The 16,103-nt window shown below is 45.0% G+C and overlaps 1 protein-coding gene across 5 annotated transcripts in view; it reads right to left on the bottom strand.

Annotated features, from left to right (window-relative positions):
• LOC126184526 (uncharacterized) overlaps nucleotides 1-16,103 on the bottom strand; it is a 338,097-nt gene that overhangs the window by 302,540 nt on the left and 19,454 nt on the right. For 4 of the 5 annotated variants that reach the window (XM_049926932.1, XM_049926965.1, XM_049926948.1 and 1 more), the window contains 2 exons: nucleotides 380-515; nucleotides 251-297 (listed from right to left, as the gene is read on the bottom strand). In XM_049926932.1, the coding sequence (XP_049782889.1) occupies nucleotides 251-297; nucleotides 380-515 (183 nt within the window). The remainder of the gene's footprint in view (nucleotides 1-250; nucleotides 298-379; nucleotides 516-16,103) is intronic. The other variant, XM_049926957.1, reaches the window with a different exon arrangement.

Here is a 16,103-nt window from a genome sequence, read left to right as displayed (position 1 = left end):
CATCCAATCCCAGTGGCAGGCACTACAACACAGACACTGAGAGGTCACTGCTGATATTCAAAGTATATAAGTCCCACAAAGAATTAAGCAATGTAGCACTTTGTCTTATATGTATCTCATGAAAAGACCATGACTGTAATTGAATTCCCTCTGATACACATATCATGTATGACTGGAACAAGGTATCATACATAATCCAGAAAGTGGTTTTTTGAGGAGGAGGAAAATAGTTAAACATATAAAAACTTACATCTTCTTGCTTATCCTCTACAGTCTTGCAGTCACAATTGGCACAGCCTGTAACAAACAGCATTGGAAGCACCATGAATAAAATAACTGACAACTTTATCTAGAAATATGAGAGTTTTTTCAGACTTACTATTACCAGTTGTTTCAGCTTTCAGCTTGTGTAAATCTGCAGGGTTTGCACAAGCACGGATGCCTCTTTCTATAAAATGCAGAGCCTTGTCAGTGTCACCACTTCCCAATGCTGCTTTTGCTGCCCTATAGTATGCCTAAAATTGGAAACATAAAACATGTCATATTCTAGCATAAAATGAAAATACAATTTAAAAATTAGTAAAAACCAAGTGTAAATGTTAACAAATCTCAGTTTTCACATCTTTTTATTATGTAAATACCAAACTACAATTCTGAAAACACGCTAGAAGCTGATACAACATGATTGTCGGGGGACACACTTTAGCCCTGAATTATGGCTTAACTGTGGTATACCAAGAGTGAGCTGTGAAAGGACAAACTACACACAGTAAGTTTGGAAAAGCACATAATGCAACACTATACTGTACTATATACTGTTCAGAATTTACACTTAAAGGGCATTAGAAGTAAAACATTTTAAAAAAAACTTACCTAATGCATTAATTACGTAAACCTCACTCAATTGGTGACCAAACTATTATATTACAGTAACTTCAAATCAAATTATGTACTGCAGTACCTTATATAAAATACACAACAAAGTACATGAAAATTTACAACACTGTCTACAAGCAACTGTAGGTTCATTTTTCCACTGCTTTAAAAAAGTTAATAACCTTCTTTCGCAGACTACTTCCTACATTTTCTTTTGCGCATATTGTTTTATGCTCATCAAGTGATTTGATTCACTTTGTGTCTTGACCCACATAAGACTTTATTTACATTGTTCAATGTTTCACGTATTACACTGGAGAACACTGCATGCAGACTGAATGTCATTGTTGTTGTAACATGTGTCACTACATTCTCCATATGTCGTGTTTTCTTCAATGGAAAACTTGTTCCAGCAATTCCTAATTGGGATCTGACATACTATGCCACACTAGGCCTATTGAATAAGCAACAGTCGTCAGATTTAAAGAATGTTGCCATTTCCTTATCAGGATTTATTATTTAAGTGTGCAGTTCATATTGATAATGAGCTTTAAATGATGATATGACTCCCTGATCCAGTTGCTGAATTAATGTAACAATGTCTTGGGTAAAGGGAGGAACAAAGTTTTTATTTATTCATCATCTGCTTGCAGAACATCTTGCTCTTGCAGTGGGAAAGTGCTCCTAAAAAGCGGAATAATAAGCAATGACCAACAGCATGGGGATGCAGAAGGGGTAATGGTAACCACTGCATTGAAGAGACATAAAACGTACCTACAAGGCATTCAGATCTCCAGAAAGGGACTGCCAAGGAGGAGGTTAACCTGAGTAAAAGGTGGAATAACCAGCATCAGTACGACATTCTATGAGGCATACAACATGGAACATCACAAGTTGGAACATAGGCTCAATCTAGATATCATAGGGGTCAGTGAAGTGAAATGGAAAGAAGACAAGGATTTCAAGTCAGAAGAATATAGGGTAAGAATGGCAGCAGAAAATGTTCAAACAGGGGCAAGATTTGTTATGAACAGAAGATAGGGCAGACAGTGACTACTTTGAACAGTTCAGTGATAGGTTCATTACCATCAGATTCAACAGCAAGCTTATGCAAACAACGATAGCTCAGGTATACCACCCAATGTGGTAAGCAGATGATGAAAAGATAGAGAAACTATATGAGCGTTCTGAGCAGGTAATTCAGTATGTAAAAGGAGATGAAAATCTAATAATCATGGGGCACTGGATTGCAGTTGTAGGAGGAGGAACAGAAGAAAGAGTTATGAGAGAATATGGGCTTGGTAACAGGAACGAGAGAGGAAAATGGCTAACTGAGTTCTGCAAATAAATTTCAGATATTAATAGCAATTACACTGTTCAATGATCACAAGAGGAGGAGATATACAATGAGGTGACAAAAGTCGTGGGATACCTCCCAACATTGTCAGACCTCCATTTACCGAGTGTAGTGCAGTAACTTGACATAACATGGACTCAACAAGCCGCTGGAAGTCCCCTGCAGAAATAGTGTGCCAAATTGTCTCTATAGCAATCCGTAAGTGTGAAAATGTCACCAATGCAGGATTTTGTGCAAAAACTAACCTCTCAATTATGTCCCATAAATGTTTGATGTGATTCATGTTAGGTTATCTGAGTGGCCATACTACATGCTCGGACTGTTCAAAATGTTCTTCAAACAATTGTGGCCCAGTGATATGGTGCATTGTCATTCATCACTGTTTGGGAACATGACTTCCATGAATGGTTGCAAATGGGCTCCAAGTAACTCAACATCCAGAGGTCCTAGTCCAAACCATGTATATACAGCCTACACAATTACGGAGCAACCACCAGCTTGCACAGTGACTTGTGACTTCATGGGATCTGCGCCACACTAACACTAGCATCACCTATACCCAGCTGAAACTGCAGCTCATCTGACAAGGCCATATTTTCCAGTTGTCTAGGATCCAACTGATATGGTCATAAGCCCAGGAGAGAAGCTGCAGGTGATGATGTTCTGTTAGCAAGGGCATTTGCGTCGGTCATCTGCTGCCATAGCCCATTAATGCCAAATTTTGCTGCACTGTCCTGACGATTATGTTTGTTGTACATCTCACACTGATTTCAATTGTTATTTCAAGCAGTGTTGCTTATCTGGTACCACTGACAACTCTACACACATGCAGCTGCTCTGTCATTAAGCGAAGGCTGTTGGCCACTGCATTGTCTGTGGTGAAAGGTACTGCCTGAAATGTGGTATTCTTGGGACACTCTTGACACTGCGGATCACGGAGTATTGAATTCCCTAACACTTTCCAAAATGGAATGTTCCACATGTCTAGCTCCAACTACCATTCTGTGTTCACAGTCTGTTAATTCCTGTACTGCAGCTGTAAAATGTTGGAGACCTCTTCCCATGAATCATCTGAGTGCAAATGATAGCTCTGCCAATGCACTACCTTTTTATACCTTTTGTATGTGATACTACCACCATCTGTACATGTGAATATCGCTATCACATGACTTTTGTCACCCTAGTGTACTTGGAAAGGACCTGGAGACACAAGAAGATTCCAGCAGGATTACATTACGGTCAGACAGAGATTGGATTGTGAAGTGTCCCCAGCAAGTCAGGTCACAATTTAAGGAGTACAATGAAAGCAATCATCCGGAAGAATCAGTGTGGAAGGAAGTGGGATACTTAAGTACTGAGGAATGATGGAGATGTATTTGGAGTTTGCTAAGGAAGTGGATACTACAATAAGGAATCCAGAGTAGACAGTTCAGTTGAAAAGGAGTGGACGTCCCCATAAAGGGCAGTCACAGGTGTTGGACAAACAAACATAGGTGCAAGGATGGTAACTGCGAAGAAACCCTGTGTAGCAGAAGAAATACTTCAATTGATCGCTGAAAGGAGGAAGTACAAAAATGTGCAGGTTGGTTGGTTGGTTTGTTTGTTTAAAAGAGGGGGGGGGGGAGGTGGAGGGACCAAACTGCTAGGACTTCAGTCCCTTGTTCCGATTAAAATAATTCCACAAGGATGGGAGTAAAATAATCAAGACATACAAAACATAGCTGCAAGGAAGGAGAAAAGAATGACACAAGGGCAAAAAACAATAAAATGGACAAAATCGGACATGAAAACCATGGAGAGACGCAAGAAACATGTAGAAGAGATCAAAACAAGAGAGCAGATTACCATGGCTGGCTGACCATGAGAATAAAAAGGAGAAGCCAGTCACTCTGCAACACATTAAAACCTCCATCCTAAAAGCACTAGGGTGGAAGACACAGAGGGACAAAGGACATGCGCTAAAACTTAGATCAAATGAGAAAACCCACCCTCACGAATAAAACATAAAACTAAAGCTGCTGTTAAAGTATTGTCACCCAACACTGACGGTAGGGTGCTGGGAAAGTTAAAAGTCTACCGCAGAGCGGCTAAAAGTGGGCAGTCCAGCACGAGGTGGACGACCGTCATTTGTGAGCCACAGCGACACCGAGGTGGGTCCTCGCGACAGAGGCAGTAACCTTGCGTTAGCCAAGTGTGGCCAATGAGGAGCAGGCAGAGGACAACAAATTCCATGCGAGAGGACCACATGGAAGACTTCCACACATTCATAGTCTCCTTAATGACATGCAGTTTGTTGTGCATACTGTTCTGCCATTCTGTCTCTCAAAGCCGAAAAACCCTGCGGCATAAGACAGAACGCAGGTCAGTTTCGGAGATGCCCATCTACGGAAGCCTGATGCCAAGTTCGTTGCCTGGAATTCTGACATGTCCTGGGGTCCACACAAACGCCACTGAATACCGGGACCGTTCCAAGGCATAGATGAACTCCTGAATGGACGCTACAAAAGGATGGCGAGGGTAGCACTGGTCGATAGCTTGTAGGTTGTTCAAGGAGTCAGTACACAGGAGAAGTGACTCACCAGGGCATGAGCGGACGTGCTCAAGAGCACGAGATATGGTCGCCACCTCTGCAGTGAGAACACTGCAACCATCTGGCAAAGAGTGCTGTTCAATATGTCTTGCATGAACGTACACAAAGCCTTTGTGGCCATCAGCCATTGAGCCATCAGTGTAAACCACTTCATGGCCCTGGTACATGTCGATAATCGAGAGGAAGTGATAGCGGAGAGCCGCAGGTTTAATGGAGTCCTTAGAGCCATGCTTAAGAAGGAGAAGAATCTGCGGCCTAGGTGTACACCATGGAGGCATATGTGAATGGACCTCAAGAAGAGGTGGTAATGGGGAGGACTCCAGTTCAGACAAAAGGGACCGGACACGAACTGCAATCGTAAGCCCTGACCTGGGCCGCCGATGCGGGAGATGAACCGCCGTGGGTGGGAAAAGGAGACAGTAATTTGGATGCACAGGAGAACTACGAACGTGTCCAATGTCACTGGCGAGCAGTTGTGCACACCTAACCTTCAATGGATGAATTCCGGTCTCCACCAGGACCTGGTCACCGGACTTGTTCTAAAAGCTCCCATTGCTAGGCGAACGCCACAGTGGTGCACTGGTTCAAGTAAATGCAATATTGAGGGTGCTGCCAAACCGTAAACCAGACTGCCACAGTCAAGGTGGGATTGAACAAGGGCTGTGTAGAGCTACAGTAGTGTAAAACGATCTGCACCCTAGTTGGTGTTGCTCACGCAGCAGAGGGCATTGAGGTGCTGCCAGCATTTCCTCTTATGCTGATGAAGGTGAGGTAGCCAAGTCAATCAGGTGTCGAAAACCAGTCCTAAGAATCGGTATGTCTCCACTACAGTGAGTGGATCATCATTAAGGTAAAGTTCTGGTTCTGGATGAATGGTGCGATGCAGGCAGAAATGCATGACACACGACTTCACAGCTGAAAACTGGAAGCCATTGGCTAGAGCCCATGACTGCACCTTGTGAATGGCTCCCTGTAGGTACCGCTCAGCAACACCAGTACTGGAAGAGCAGTACGAAATGCAGAAGTCATCTGCACACAGAGAAGGTGAGACCGACGGCCGGACAACTGCTGCTATATCGTTAATGGCCACTAAAAATAGACGCACTCAATACGGAGCCCTGCGGAATGCCATTCTCCTGAATACAGGGGGAACTATGGGAGGCACTGACTTGGACACGTACAGTACGGAGCGACAGGAAGTTTTGGATAAAAACTGGGAGCGGGCTCCAGAGACCCCACTCATACAACATCGCAAGGATATGATGTGGCCAGGTCATGTCTTATGCTTTAAGTAAGTCAAAAAAGACGGCAACCAGATGCTGGCGTCTGGAAAAGGCTGTTCGGATGGCAGACTCAAGGGACACAACAAGATTATCAGTGGTAGAGCGACCCTGGTGGAAGCTGCCCTGACATGGAGCCAGTAGGCCACAAGACTCCAGGACTCAACCAACTGCCGACACACCATACGTTCCAGCAGCTTACAAAGAAAGTTGGCAAAGCTGTGGGCCAGTACCTATCCACATAAAGTAGGTTTTGACCGGGTTTGAGCACCAGAATGATGGTGCTCTCCCGCCATTGCGATGGAAAGATGCCATCGCACCAGATCTTGTTGAAGATGACAAGATGTCACTTGTAGTCAGGTGAGAGATGTTTAATCACCTGACTGTGGATCCAATCGAACCCAGGGGCCGTGTCGGGGCAATGTGCAAGGGCACTAAGGAGCTCCCACTCTGTAAATGGGGTGTTATAGGGTTCACTGTTGCGTGTAGTGAATGAGAGAACTTTCCTTTCCATTCATCATTTGGGGGTGCAAAAGGCTGAGGGGTAGTTCCCCCGACGCAGAGGCTCTAGCATAGTGCTCAGCAAAGTGCTTGGCAATCATGTTTGCATCAGTAGATAAAATGCCATTGATATTTATCCCAGGGGCACCTGTTGGGGTCTGATGCCCAAAAAGATGTCTGATCTTCGTCCAGACTTAGGAAGGTGATGTATGGCACCCAACGGTCGACACGTACCTCTCCCAACGCTCCTGTTTCCATCGTTTTTAAGCCGGCGAACAGGGGCACGGAGCTGCTTAAAGGCTATTAGGTGCTCTAGTGAAGGGTGCCACTTATGTCGCTGTAGAGCTTGCCGATATCTGTAATTGCCTCAGTGACTTCCGGCTACCACCAAGGGACTGTCTTTCGCTGGGGGCACCCTAAAGAACGAGGAATCGAGTTTTCTGCCGCAGAAACGATTGCTGTAGTGAGCTGCTCAACAACAACATCGATGGCACCATGTAGGGGAGATTCAGTGGGCACAGCAGAGGTGAAGGCTTCTCAGTCTGCCTTGTTTAAAGCCCATCTGGGTAGGCACCTGTGGGCATGATGCTGGGGGAGTGACAGGAAGATGGGGAACTGGTCACCACCACACAGGTTGTCATGTGCTCTCCAGTGGATAGATGGGAGAAGGCCAGGGCTGCGAACCGAGAGATCAATGGCCAAATGTGTACCATGTGCCACACTGAAATGTGTGGGGGCACCTGTATTTAAAAGGCAGAGGTCGTGTTGTGACAGTAAATTTTCGACGTCCCTACCATGGCCAGTAAGTATGGCGCCATCCCACAAGGGATTATGCATGTTAAAATCTCCCAAAAGTAGGACAGGTTTAGGGAGTTGATCAATCAGTGCAGCCAATATGTTCAGGGCTACTGCACCATCTTGAGGAAGATATACATTGCAGACAGTTATTTCCTGCATCGTCCTTATCCCAACAGCCACAGCTTCAAGAGGGGTTTGAAGGGTCACAGGTTCATTAGATACTGAGTTCAGGACATGGACACAAACTCCACCTGACACTCTACTATAGTCACTACGGTTCCTGTAATCCCTTACAGCCATGGAGGGCAGGGGTCCGCATTGCCAGGAACCAGGTCTCCTGGAGGGCATTGCAGAAAGCAGGTGTAAAGCCTAACAGTTTCCGTAGCTCAGCCAGGTGGTGGAAAAAACCACAGCAATTCCACTGGAGGATATTACGTGATCGTGAGACTGGGAAGGCATGAAACACTCAATGAGGCAGTCTATGCCTCAGGGTCACCTGCTGCCACCAGATGAGTACCTGTGCGATCAACATCCATTGCGTCTGAGGGCCCAGTCAGATTTACGTCCTCAGTGGACACCTGAATCTCCACCTCATCCTCAGACACAGAGCTTGTAGGTAGTGGTGGTGTGGGTGCCACTGTAGTGCCTTGGTTATTGGGGGTCTTTTTCTTTTTACGTGTCTTTCGCTGCTCCTAAGGTTTGTCCGGCTGGGAGGGCTTCACTGATTCAGTCTCAGGGACTGAGGAGGACCGTGAAGCTCTATGACCAGCTACCTGTGGTTGCTTCAGCCATTGGCGGATGTCAGCTTTGCCACTGGTAGGAATCTGGGAAGGCAGTGACCCAAGGGATCCCTTCCCTGGCAAGAGGAGCTGAAGAAGACTTGCGCTTCTCCAGCTGAGAAGTGGGTACTGACGTCTCAGATGGTTGGTGGGGTGTTGCTCCTGAAGTAGGTTGTGCAGGAGCAACAGGGAGGGAAGTGCCCCCCAACATCAAGGGGGCAGGTGGAGTCTGATGGCTCTGAGAGCCAACTGTACGCGGCGGAACGGAGGATCAGAACTGTTGTCGTAGCAGCGGCATAGGCTGACATCTTATGCACAGGATGTACCCTCTCATATTTTCTCTCAGCTCAGTGTTTGTCAGTTGGTCCACGGTCTTGTATTCCATTATTTTTCTTTCTTTCTGGAGAACCCTGCAGTCTAGTGAGCTAGGTGAATGCTGCTCTCTGCAGTAGACACAGATGGGTTGGTTGGTTTGTTTGGGGGAAGAGACCAAACAGCGTGGTCATCGGTCTCATTGAATTAGGGAAGGATGGGGAAGGAAATCGGCCGTGCCCTTTTCAAAAGAACCATCCCAGCATTTACCTGGAGTGACTTAGGGAAATCACGGAAAACCTAAATCAGGATGGCCGGACGCGGGATTGAACCGTCGTCGTCCCGAATGTGAGAGACACAGATGGGAGGTAGCGCACAGGGAGTATTGGGATGTGAAGGATGTCCACAATCCCGACAAGTGATGCTGGAAGAACAGCAGAAAGTCATATGGTCAAACTTCCAGCACTTAAAGTGCCGCATCAGGGGAGGGATATATGGCTTTACGTTACAGCAGCAGACTATCACCTTGACCTTCTCGGAAAATGTGTCACCCTCGAAGGCCAAGATGACGGCACCAGTGGCAACCTGATTATCCCTCGGACCCCACGGGCATCGGCAAAGCAATCCCTGTGTGGTCAGGGAGCTACAACCAACAGGGTACATGGCGGCCCCACCATAACGGTCTGGCTACCGTGCTGGATATCAGGTGCAAACGAGCTAAGAAGTCCATTATCGTCAACAGCGCAGAAATCAATACTGCACAGGGGATGGAGGGAAATGTACCCAGGAGGGTGACCTTGCTCAACACCTGGAGAATGAGCAGAAGTGCAGATCCACGTTGACGAAGGATGCAAGAGGTCTCAGCACATGATGGACACCACTACGTACCACGTAAGGTGCTCTTCCCTAATTGGCTCGCTCTTTGGGAAAATTTTGAAAAATTGAGGTCAAACCCTACAGGAGACCATCACATAAAGGCTGAAATGTGAGAGACTTCTTTTGGTTGCCTCTTACAACATGCAGGAATACCTAAAGCCTATTCTAGCCCCCAGACCTGCAGGGGGAAAATGTGCAGGGGGAGACACGAATACAGCAATATAAATTCCTTGGGACTGAAATAAATAGGAAGCACAGAGCAGCTAAGGCAGGAAAGAAAAAGGAATGACTGTCAGGAGGGCTACCTCAGCATACAGCAAAGTCAAAACAACATTCAGTGATATTAAAAGCAAGGGTGGTAACATTAAAGGTGCAATGGGAATCCCACTATGAAGTGCAGAGGGAACAGTGGGTAGCTGGAAAGAGTACATTGAAGGCCTCTATGCGAGGGAGGACTTGTCTGATGACATGACAGAACAAGGAATTGGGAGTCAATATTGAAGACAAAGGGGATGCAGAATTACAGTCAGCATTTAAGAAGGCTCAAAAGACTTGAAATCAAATAAGGCAGAAGGGATGGATAGAATTCTACTGGAATTTCTAAAATCACTGGTGGAAGTGGCAACCAAACAACTATTTGTGTTGGTGTGTAGAACCTACGTGACTGCAACGTACCATCAGAGTTTTCAAAAAATGTCTTCCACACAATTTCGAAGCTAACAAGGGCAAATAAGAGTGAGAACTATCGAACATTCAGCTTAATAACTCATGCATCCAAGGTGCTAACAAGAATTATACACAGAAGAATGGAAAGGACTAGTGAGAATCTGAAAGATGACAATCAGTTTAGCTTTAGGATAGTGCACTTGGTAACAGAAGCCAGGCTGAAGAAAACCAAGGCATGCTAATAGGATTTATCAACCTAGAAAAAGCATTAAAAAAAAGACAGGTAACATAACATATGTACAAGTACTAGAGAGGGATGCAGTATTTCGCACTTAATGTTCAAACTATACACCGAAGAAATAATGACAGTAACGAAAGAAAAGTTCAAGAGCAGGATTAAAATTCAGAACCAAAGGATCTCAATGATAAGACTCAGTGACGACATTGCAATCCTCAGTGAAAGTGATTAGGGCTTATGGAACCCGATGACTGGAATGGATTTTCTAATGAGTACAGAATATGGATTGAGAGTAAACCGTAGATGGATGAAAGTAACAAAAGTAGCAGAAAAGAGAGTAGCGAGAAACTTAAAAATGAAGAATGGTGACCATGAAGTAGACGAAGTTAAGGAATTATTCTACTTTCGAAGCAAAAAACTCATTATGGACAAAGCAAGGATGACACAAAAAGAAGACTTGTACAGACAATCAGGGCATTCCTGGTCAAGAGAAGTCTACCAAACAATTTAAGGAAGAAATTTCTGTGAATATATATTTTCAGCACAGCATTCACAGGAAGTTGGAAAACTGGAACAGAAGATAATCTAAGCATGAGAGATGTGGTGCTCCAGATAACGTTGAAAATTAGGTGGACTGATAAGATAAGGAATGAGGAGGTTCTCTGGAGAATCAGTGGAAAACGGAGCAAATGGAAAACAATCACAAGAAGGATGAAGGATGATGTGATAGGACATGAGTTACAACATGTGGGAATAACCTCCATGATACTAGCTTGGGAGCTGCTGAGGGTAAGAAGTATAAGGGAAGAAGGACACTAGAATATATCCAACAAATAACTGAGGACAGAGGGTGCACGTTTCCTGCCCTGTGATGAAGATGTTAGTGCAGGAGAGGAATTTGTGGTGGGCCGCATCAAACCAGTCAAATTCAGTATCTCATATAACAATATTATGAAAATGAAAGTTGCTACTCACGATATAGCGGAGATGCTGAGTCGCAGATAGGCTCAACAACGAAGTATCATGTGAGGAGGTAGAGATTACAGCTGCTATGGCCAGACTTAAGAAAATCATGACAAGAATGCCAACAGAACCAGGAAGGACTGTAAGGGAGGAGGATTGCTGGTTTACAAAGACAGTGCATGAGGCACTGGATATGCTCCTAAAGATCCAATGCACTCTGGCAGATAAAATAGACCAAGAATCAGTAACTAAAGCAGATTCAATGGGCGGTAAGAACGTTTCAACACAAAATTCACCAAGTCCTGAGGAATCTTTTTAGTTCACATGCAACAAGAATGAGAGGGATTAATGAGTCCTGAGCAGACTGTTCAGTCATTCAAGCAGCAAGAGTCATTCCTTATGCTTGGATGTTGTCTTTATCCCAAACCCAAACAGAAGTGATCATACCAAGGCTATGGACATAAGACCAAACAGTCTGTCTTCCTTTCTTCTAAAGACATCAGAAAAAAACTGATTGAAGAGCATGTTTCAGAAAGAAGGTTAATGATGGTTCCTCTACATGAAAACCAACAAGCACAACCATCAGGCAAATCATGCGATACACCTTGTCAACTTGTTGGGAATGTGGAAAGAGATCTACATTCGCAGGAAATTGTTCTCTGCACGTTCCTGGGTACTGAGGGGGCTTTTAGCAACATTACCTTCAAATCCACAGTTACAGTTGTAGAAAAGCATAGCATTTAGAGCGCTAATGCAGGTGGATAAAGAGCATGGTAAGTAAATGAAAGATATGAGCCAACATGATGAATGAGAAAATGGAGATCGACACAGACAGAGGATGTCCCCACTATTGCAGAACCCAGTGGTAAATGCCAGAGATTACTTTTGCAAAGGAGACACAGATGATTTAATTTGTTGGTTTAATGATCAAAGGGTCCAAAATGCGAAATCATCAGTCCATCCTACCTGGAACAGGCTATTCAACAAAACTACATACCAAAGAAGGGCCTAGTGCGCAAAACCCAAGGAAAGAAAATGCCAAAGTCATTGAAGGTCAACAAAGTTTAGAGAAAGGAACAACGAAGAAGAAAAGGGGAGAAAGAATAAAGGCAGGTGATTGCTCAATCCAGGGAGCAGCTGGAGGCCCTCAAAGGCAGACAGTGCAATGGGGGGGGGGGGGGGGGGGGATACCTCCCCCACCCCCCTGCCACTTATCAGAGACAGTGCACCCAATAATAGACAGAAAAGACTAGTGACATGGACAGGGCGAGAGAAGCACAGGACAACGGAGGAAGAAAACCAAGTACAACAGAACACGCGAGAAGGGGAACATGAGCTAAAGAACAGGTAGGGAGAGGGCGATGGCAGACCATCAAGCACAGACAGCCATTGGCTAGTTGGGGCAAAGGAGACAAAACAGGGCATTTTGCCAACACCTCAATGGGCCCACAAGGCTGAGGTGCCCTCCTTTAGAGAGACCGATAAAAACTCCCTTCACGAATAACCTGTATAACCAGCTCAGTTGCTGAGGCATCATCTACTAACTCCAGGGGTATCAAGTCTGGAAGACGAAAAGTCCACTGCAGGGCAGCTAGGTTAGGGCAGTGCAGCAAAATGTCAATCACAAAAATGGGCACCACAATGAGAGTGGGACGGATTCTCGTGCCATAGATAACCATGAGTCAGCAAAATACGGCCAAAGCAAAGAATGATGAAGTCCTCATGAGAGGTCCGCATGGAGGACCTTCACAAATTCATGGTCTCCTTCATTGCCTGTAGTTTGTTTGCCAAGTCAGAGTGTGCCATTCTGTACTCCAAATCCTCAGAACTTGATGACATAATACTGATCAAAGGTCTGGTTCTCTAATACCAATCCCAAGAGGCAGCTTTTCAGTACCAAACTGTCCAGCCTGACAGTGAATTCATTCCCTGGAACCCCAATGTGTTCCAGTGTCCAGACACAGACCACTGAGTGTCCACATTGTTTGAGGGCAAAAAGGGAGTCCTGGACAGTCACGACCAAGGGATGGCGATGGTAACACTGGTCAAGAGCTTGTAAATTGTTCAAGGAGTCACTACAGAAGAGGAAGGACTCGCCAGTACAGGAATGGATTTGCTCAAGAGCAAGAGAGATGGCTAACAACTCCACAGTGAAAACTCTGCACCCACGCAGCAAGGATTGACGTTAATTACATCTCGCATGAACATAATCAAAGCCAGTGTGAACAGTAACCATCGACCCATCAGTATACACTACTTCTGAAACCAAAAACGTGCTGAGAATGGAGAAGAATTGGTGGTGGAGGACTTCTGGTGGAGCCAAGTCTTTCGGACCTTTTAATAGGTCAAGGCAAAGCTGTGTACCTTGGATGCACCAGAGATGTAGATGAGTGGGTCCAGAGAAGAGGTTCTAGAGGGGAAAGCTGGAGTTCCTGGGAAAAAAGGGAGGGACTGGATGTGGATGGCAATCTTAACTACAGACCTACGCCGCCGCTGCGGGAGGGGGATCCTCGTATCAGCAGCAGATGCGTAACACATAAGTGATCAACTGTTGTTGCTGCCGAAGATGCTAGGAGACTGATCACGGGTCTAGTCGAAAAGTTTCCAGCTACCAGTTGTACCTCACAATGGTGTGTAAGGTCCAACGTCTGTAATGTTGCAGGTTCAGCATCTGTACCATCGAAGGTGATGCCAAGTTGTATGCAAGACTCCCATAATGTAGATGGGACTGGACCAATGCTTTGGAGCTGCAGGAGAGTAGAGTAGTCTGTGTATCAGTTGGTATTGCTTTAGTTGGCAAAGATGGGAAATCATTTCAATGGGGCATCAAAGAATAGTCCAAAAAATGCTGAGAATCCACTACATTGATGGACCAGCCATAAAGATACAGACTCAGATGGGGATGCACTGAGTGGCGATGACAGAATGCATAACACAGGTGTCAGCAGCTGAAATGTGGAAGCCTCGAGTGAGAGCCCAAGACTGCACTCATCATACTGCTCCCTGCAGTCTGTTCAGCGATGCCCATCACAGATGAACGAAAGTACCTGCAAAAGCCTTCAGCATAGAAAGATGGGGCACCATAGGTCACACAGCTGCCACCAGACCACTGACAGCCACCAAAAAGAGACACTCAAAACAGAAACGTATTGAGCCCTATTCACCTGCAGATGAGAGCTGCTATGGGAGGCGCCAACATGTACCTGACAAGTGCGACATGAAAGAAAGTTCTGGATAAAAATTGGGAGTGAGCCACTGAGACCCCACTCATGTAAGGTGGAAAAGATGTAGTAGTGCCATGTGGTATCATAAGCTTTATGCAGATCAAAGAATACTGCAACAAGGTGTTGATGCCTAGCAAAAGTTGTTCGAGTAGCAGACTCAAGATGGAATAAATTATTTGTAGCAGAGCAGCATTGGCAAACATCACTCTGGGTCAAAACCAAAAGGTCCCGGGATTCAAGGATCCAATACAGCATTCGACTCATTGTACCCTTCAAGTAACTTGCAGACGATATTGGTTAATTGATCAGACAATAGCTGTGCATCTGAAGAGGCAGTTTACCTGATTTCACAATGGGGATAGCAACACTTTCTCGCCACTGAGAAAGAAATTCCCCATCACGCCAGGGATGGTTAAAAAGGGCAAGGATATGACACTGGCTAGCTACCAATAAGTGTTGAAACATTTGGTTATGCACCCAGACCTGTCCAGGAGTCATGGCAGGGAAGAGAGCAAAGGCTCCAGTGAATTCCTATTCTCTAAATAGGGCGTTACAAGGCTCCTGACGATGGGGAACGAAGGATTAAGGGAGTCATTCCAGACAGTGATTGAGAAGATGGAACATGGTTGGAGGGTGGACTAATGCTGACGCATGGGCGAAATGCTCAGTGGTAGAGTCTGGGCTGGTAAGGATAACAGCAGTCAGGGAAATTCCCCGGACACGTGTACAAGGATGGCGGTCAAATATGCACCTGATATTTGTCCATATATTTGAAGAGGGAGTGTGTAGCCCTATGGCAGCAACATGTTGTTCCCAATAAATCCGTTTCTGGCATTTAAGAAGATAATGGGGCTGGGCATGAAGCCATTTGAATATCAGAAAGTGGGAAGAGATGGGTGCCATTTGTAGCATTGGAGTCCACAACGGCAGTTTTAACAGCCTAAGAAGTTTTGAGGGTCCACCAAGAGTCAGTCTTCCGTTGGGGAGAAACAGAGGAAGAGGGAATCGTGGAAGCAGCTGCTGAACGGATGGCGTTGTCAATCTCTGTACCTATTGTTAGCTGGGATTTCTTCTGATTTAATATTACTATGGAAATATTTGTCACAGCATAACAGTACAACTATTTTGTGGTCTCAAACAGTGGCCGTACCATTTGACAACTTTCATTTGTGTTATCGACTCAGTAGAAGTGGTTAAGCAGTTAACTACAGAATCTCCATAACAAAATGTTGTGTGCAAAGTATAGCCCAAAATAAATTACATTTAGGCTGAAGATTTGTGCACTTAACCAAAACTTAGGCTAATGCATAATCTCATAGCATGTTGGTACTCCGGTTACTACAGACTTGTTTGTCAATTGTCATTTTTTATCGTAGTTCACTGTTGTAATCTGATTTTACATATTGTTATCTGGAGTTTGTGAGTGGAGCTGTGGATGCTAGAAAAAGGAGTATCAAGTGGAGAAACTGGAACATTTCTGACATATTCTTGTGTTTGAGATCAATAGGTGGGACAGCAGCAGAGACAACCAGAAATATTTGTGCCATGTATGGGGATAATGCCACTGGAGAGAGCACAGCAAGAAAATGGTTTTCTCATTTTAAGGAGGATCATTTTGACATTGGTGACTCTTCACATTCAGG

This window comes from Schistocerca cancellata, chromosome 1 (genome assembly GCF_023864275.1).
Source record: "Schistocerca cancellata isolate TAMUIC-IGC-003103 chromosome 1, iqSchCanc2.1, whole genome shotgun sequence".
Lineage (NCBI taxonomy): Eukaryota > Metazoa > Arthropoda > Insecta > Orthoptera > Acrididae > Schistocerca > Schistocerca cancellata.
This window is presented reverse-complemented; position numbering and strand designations above follow the sequence as displayed.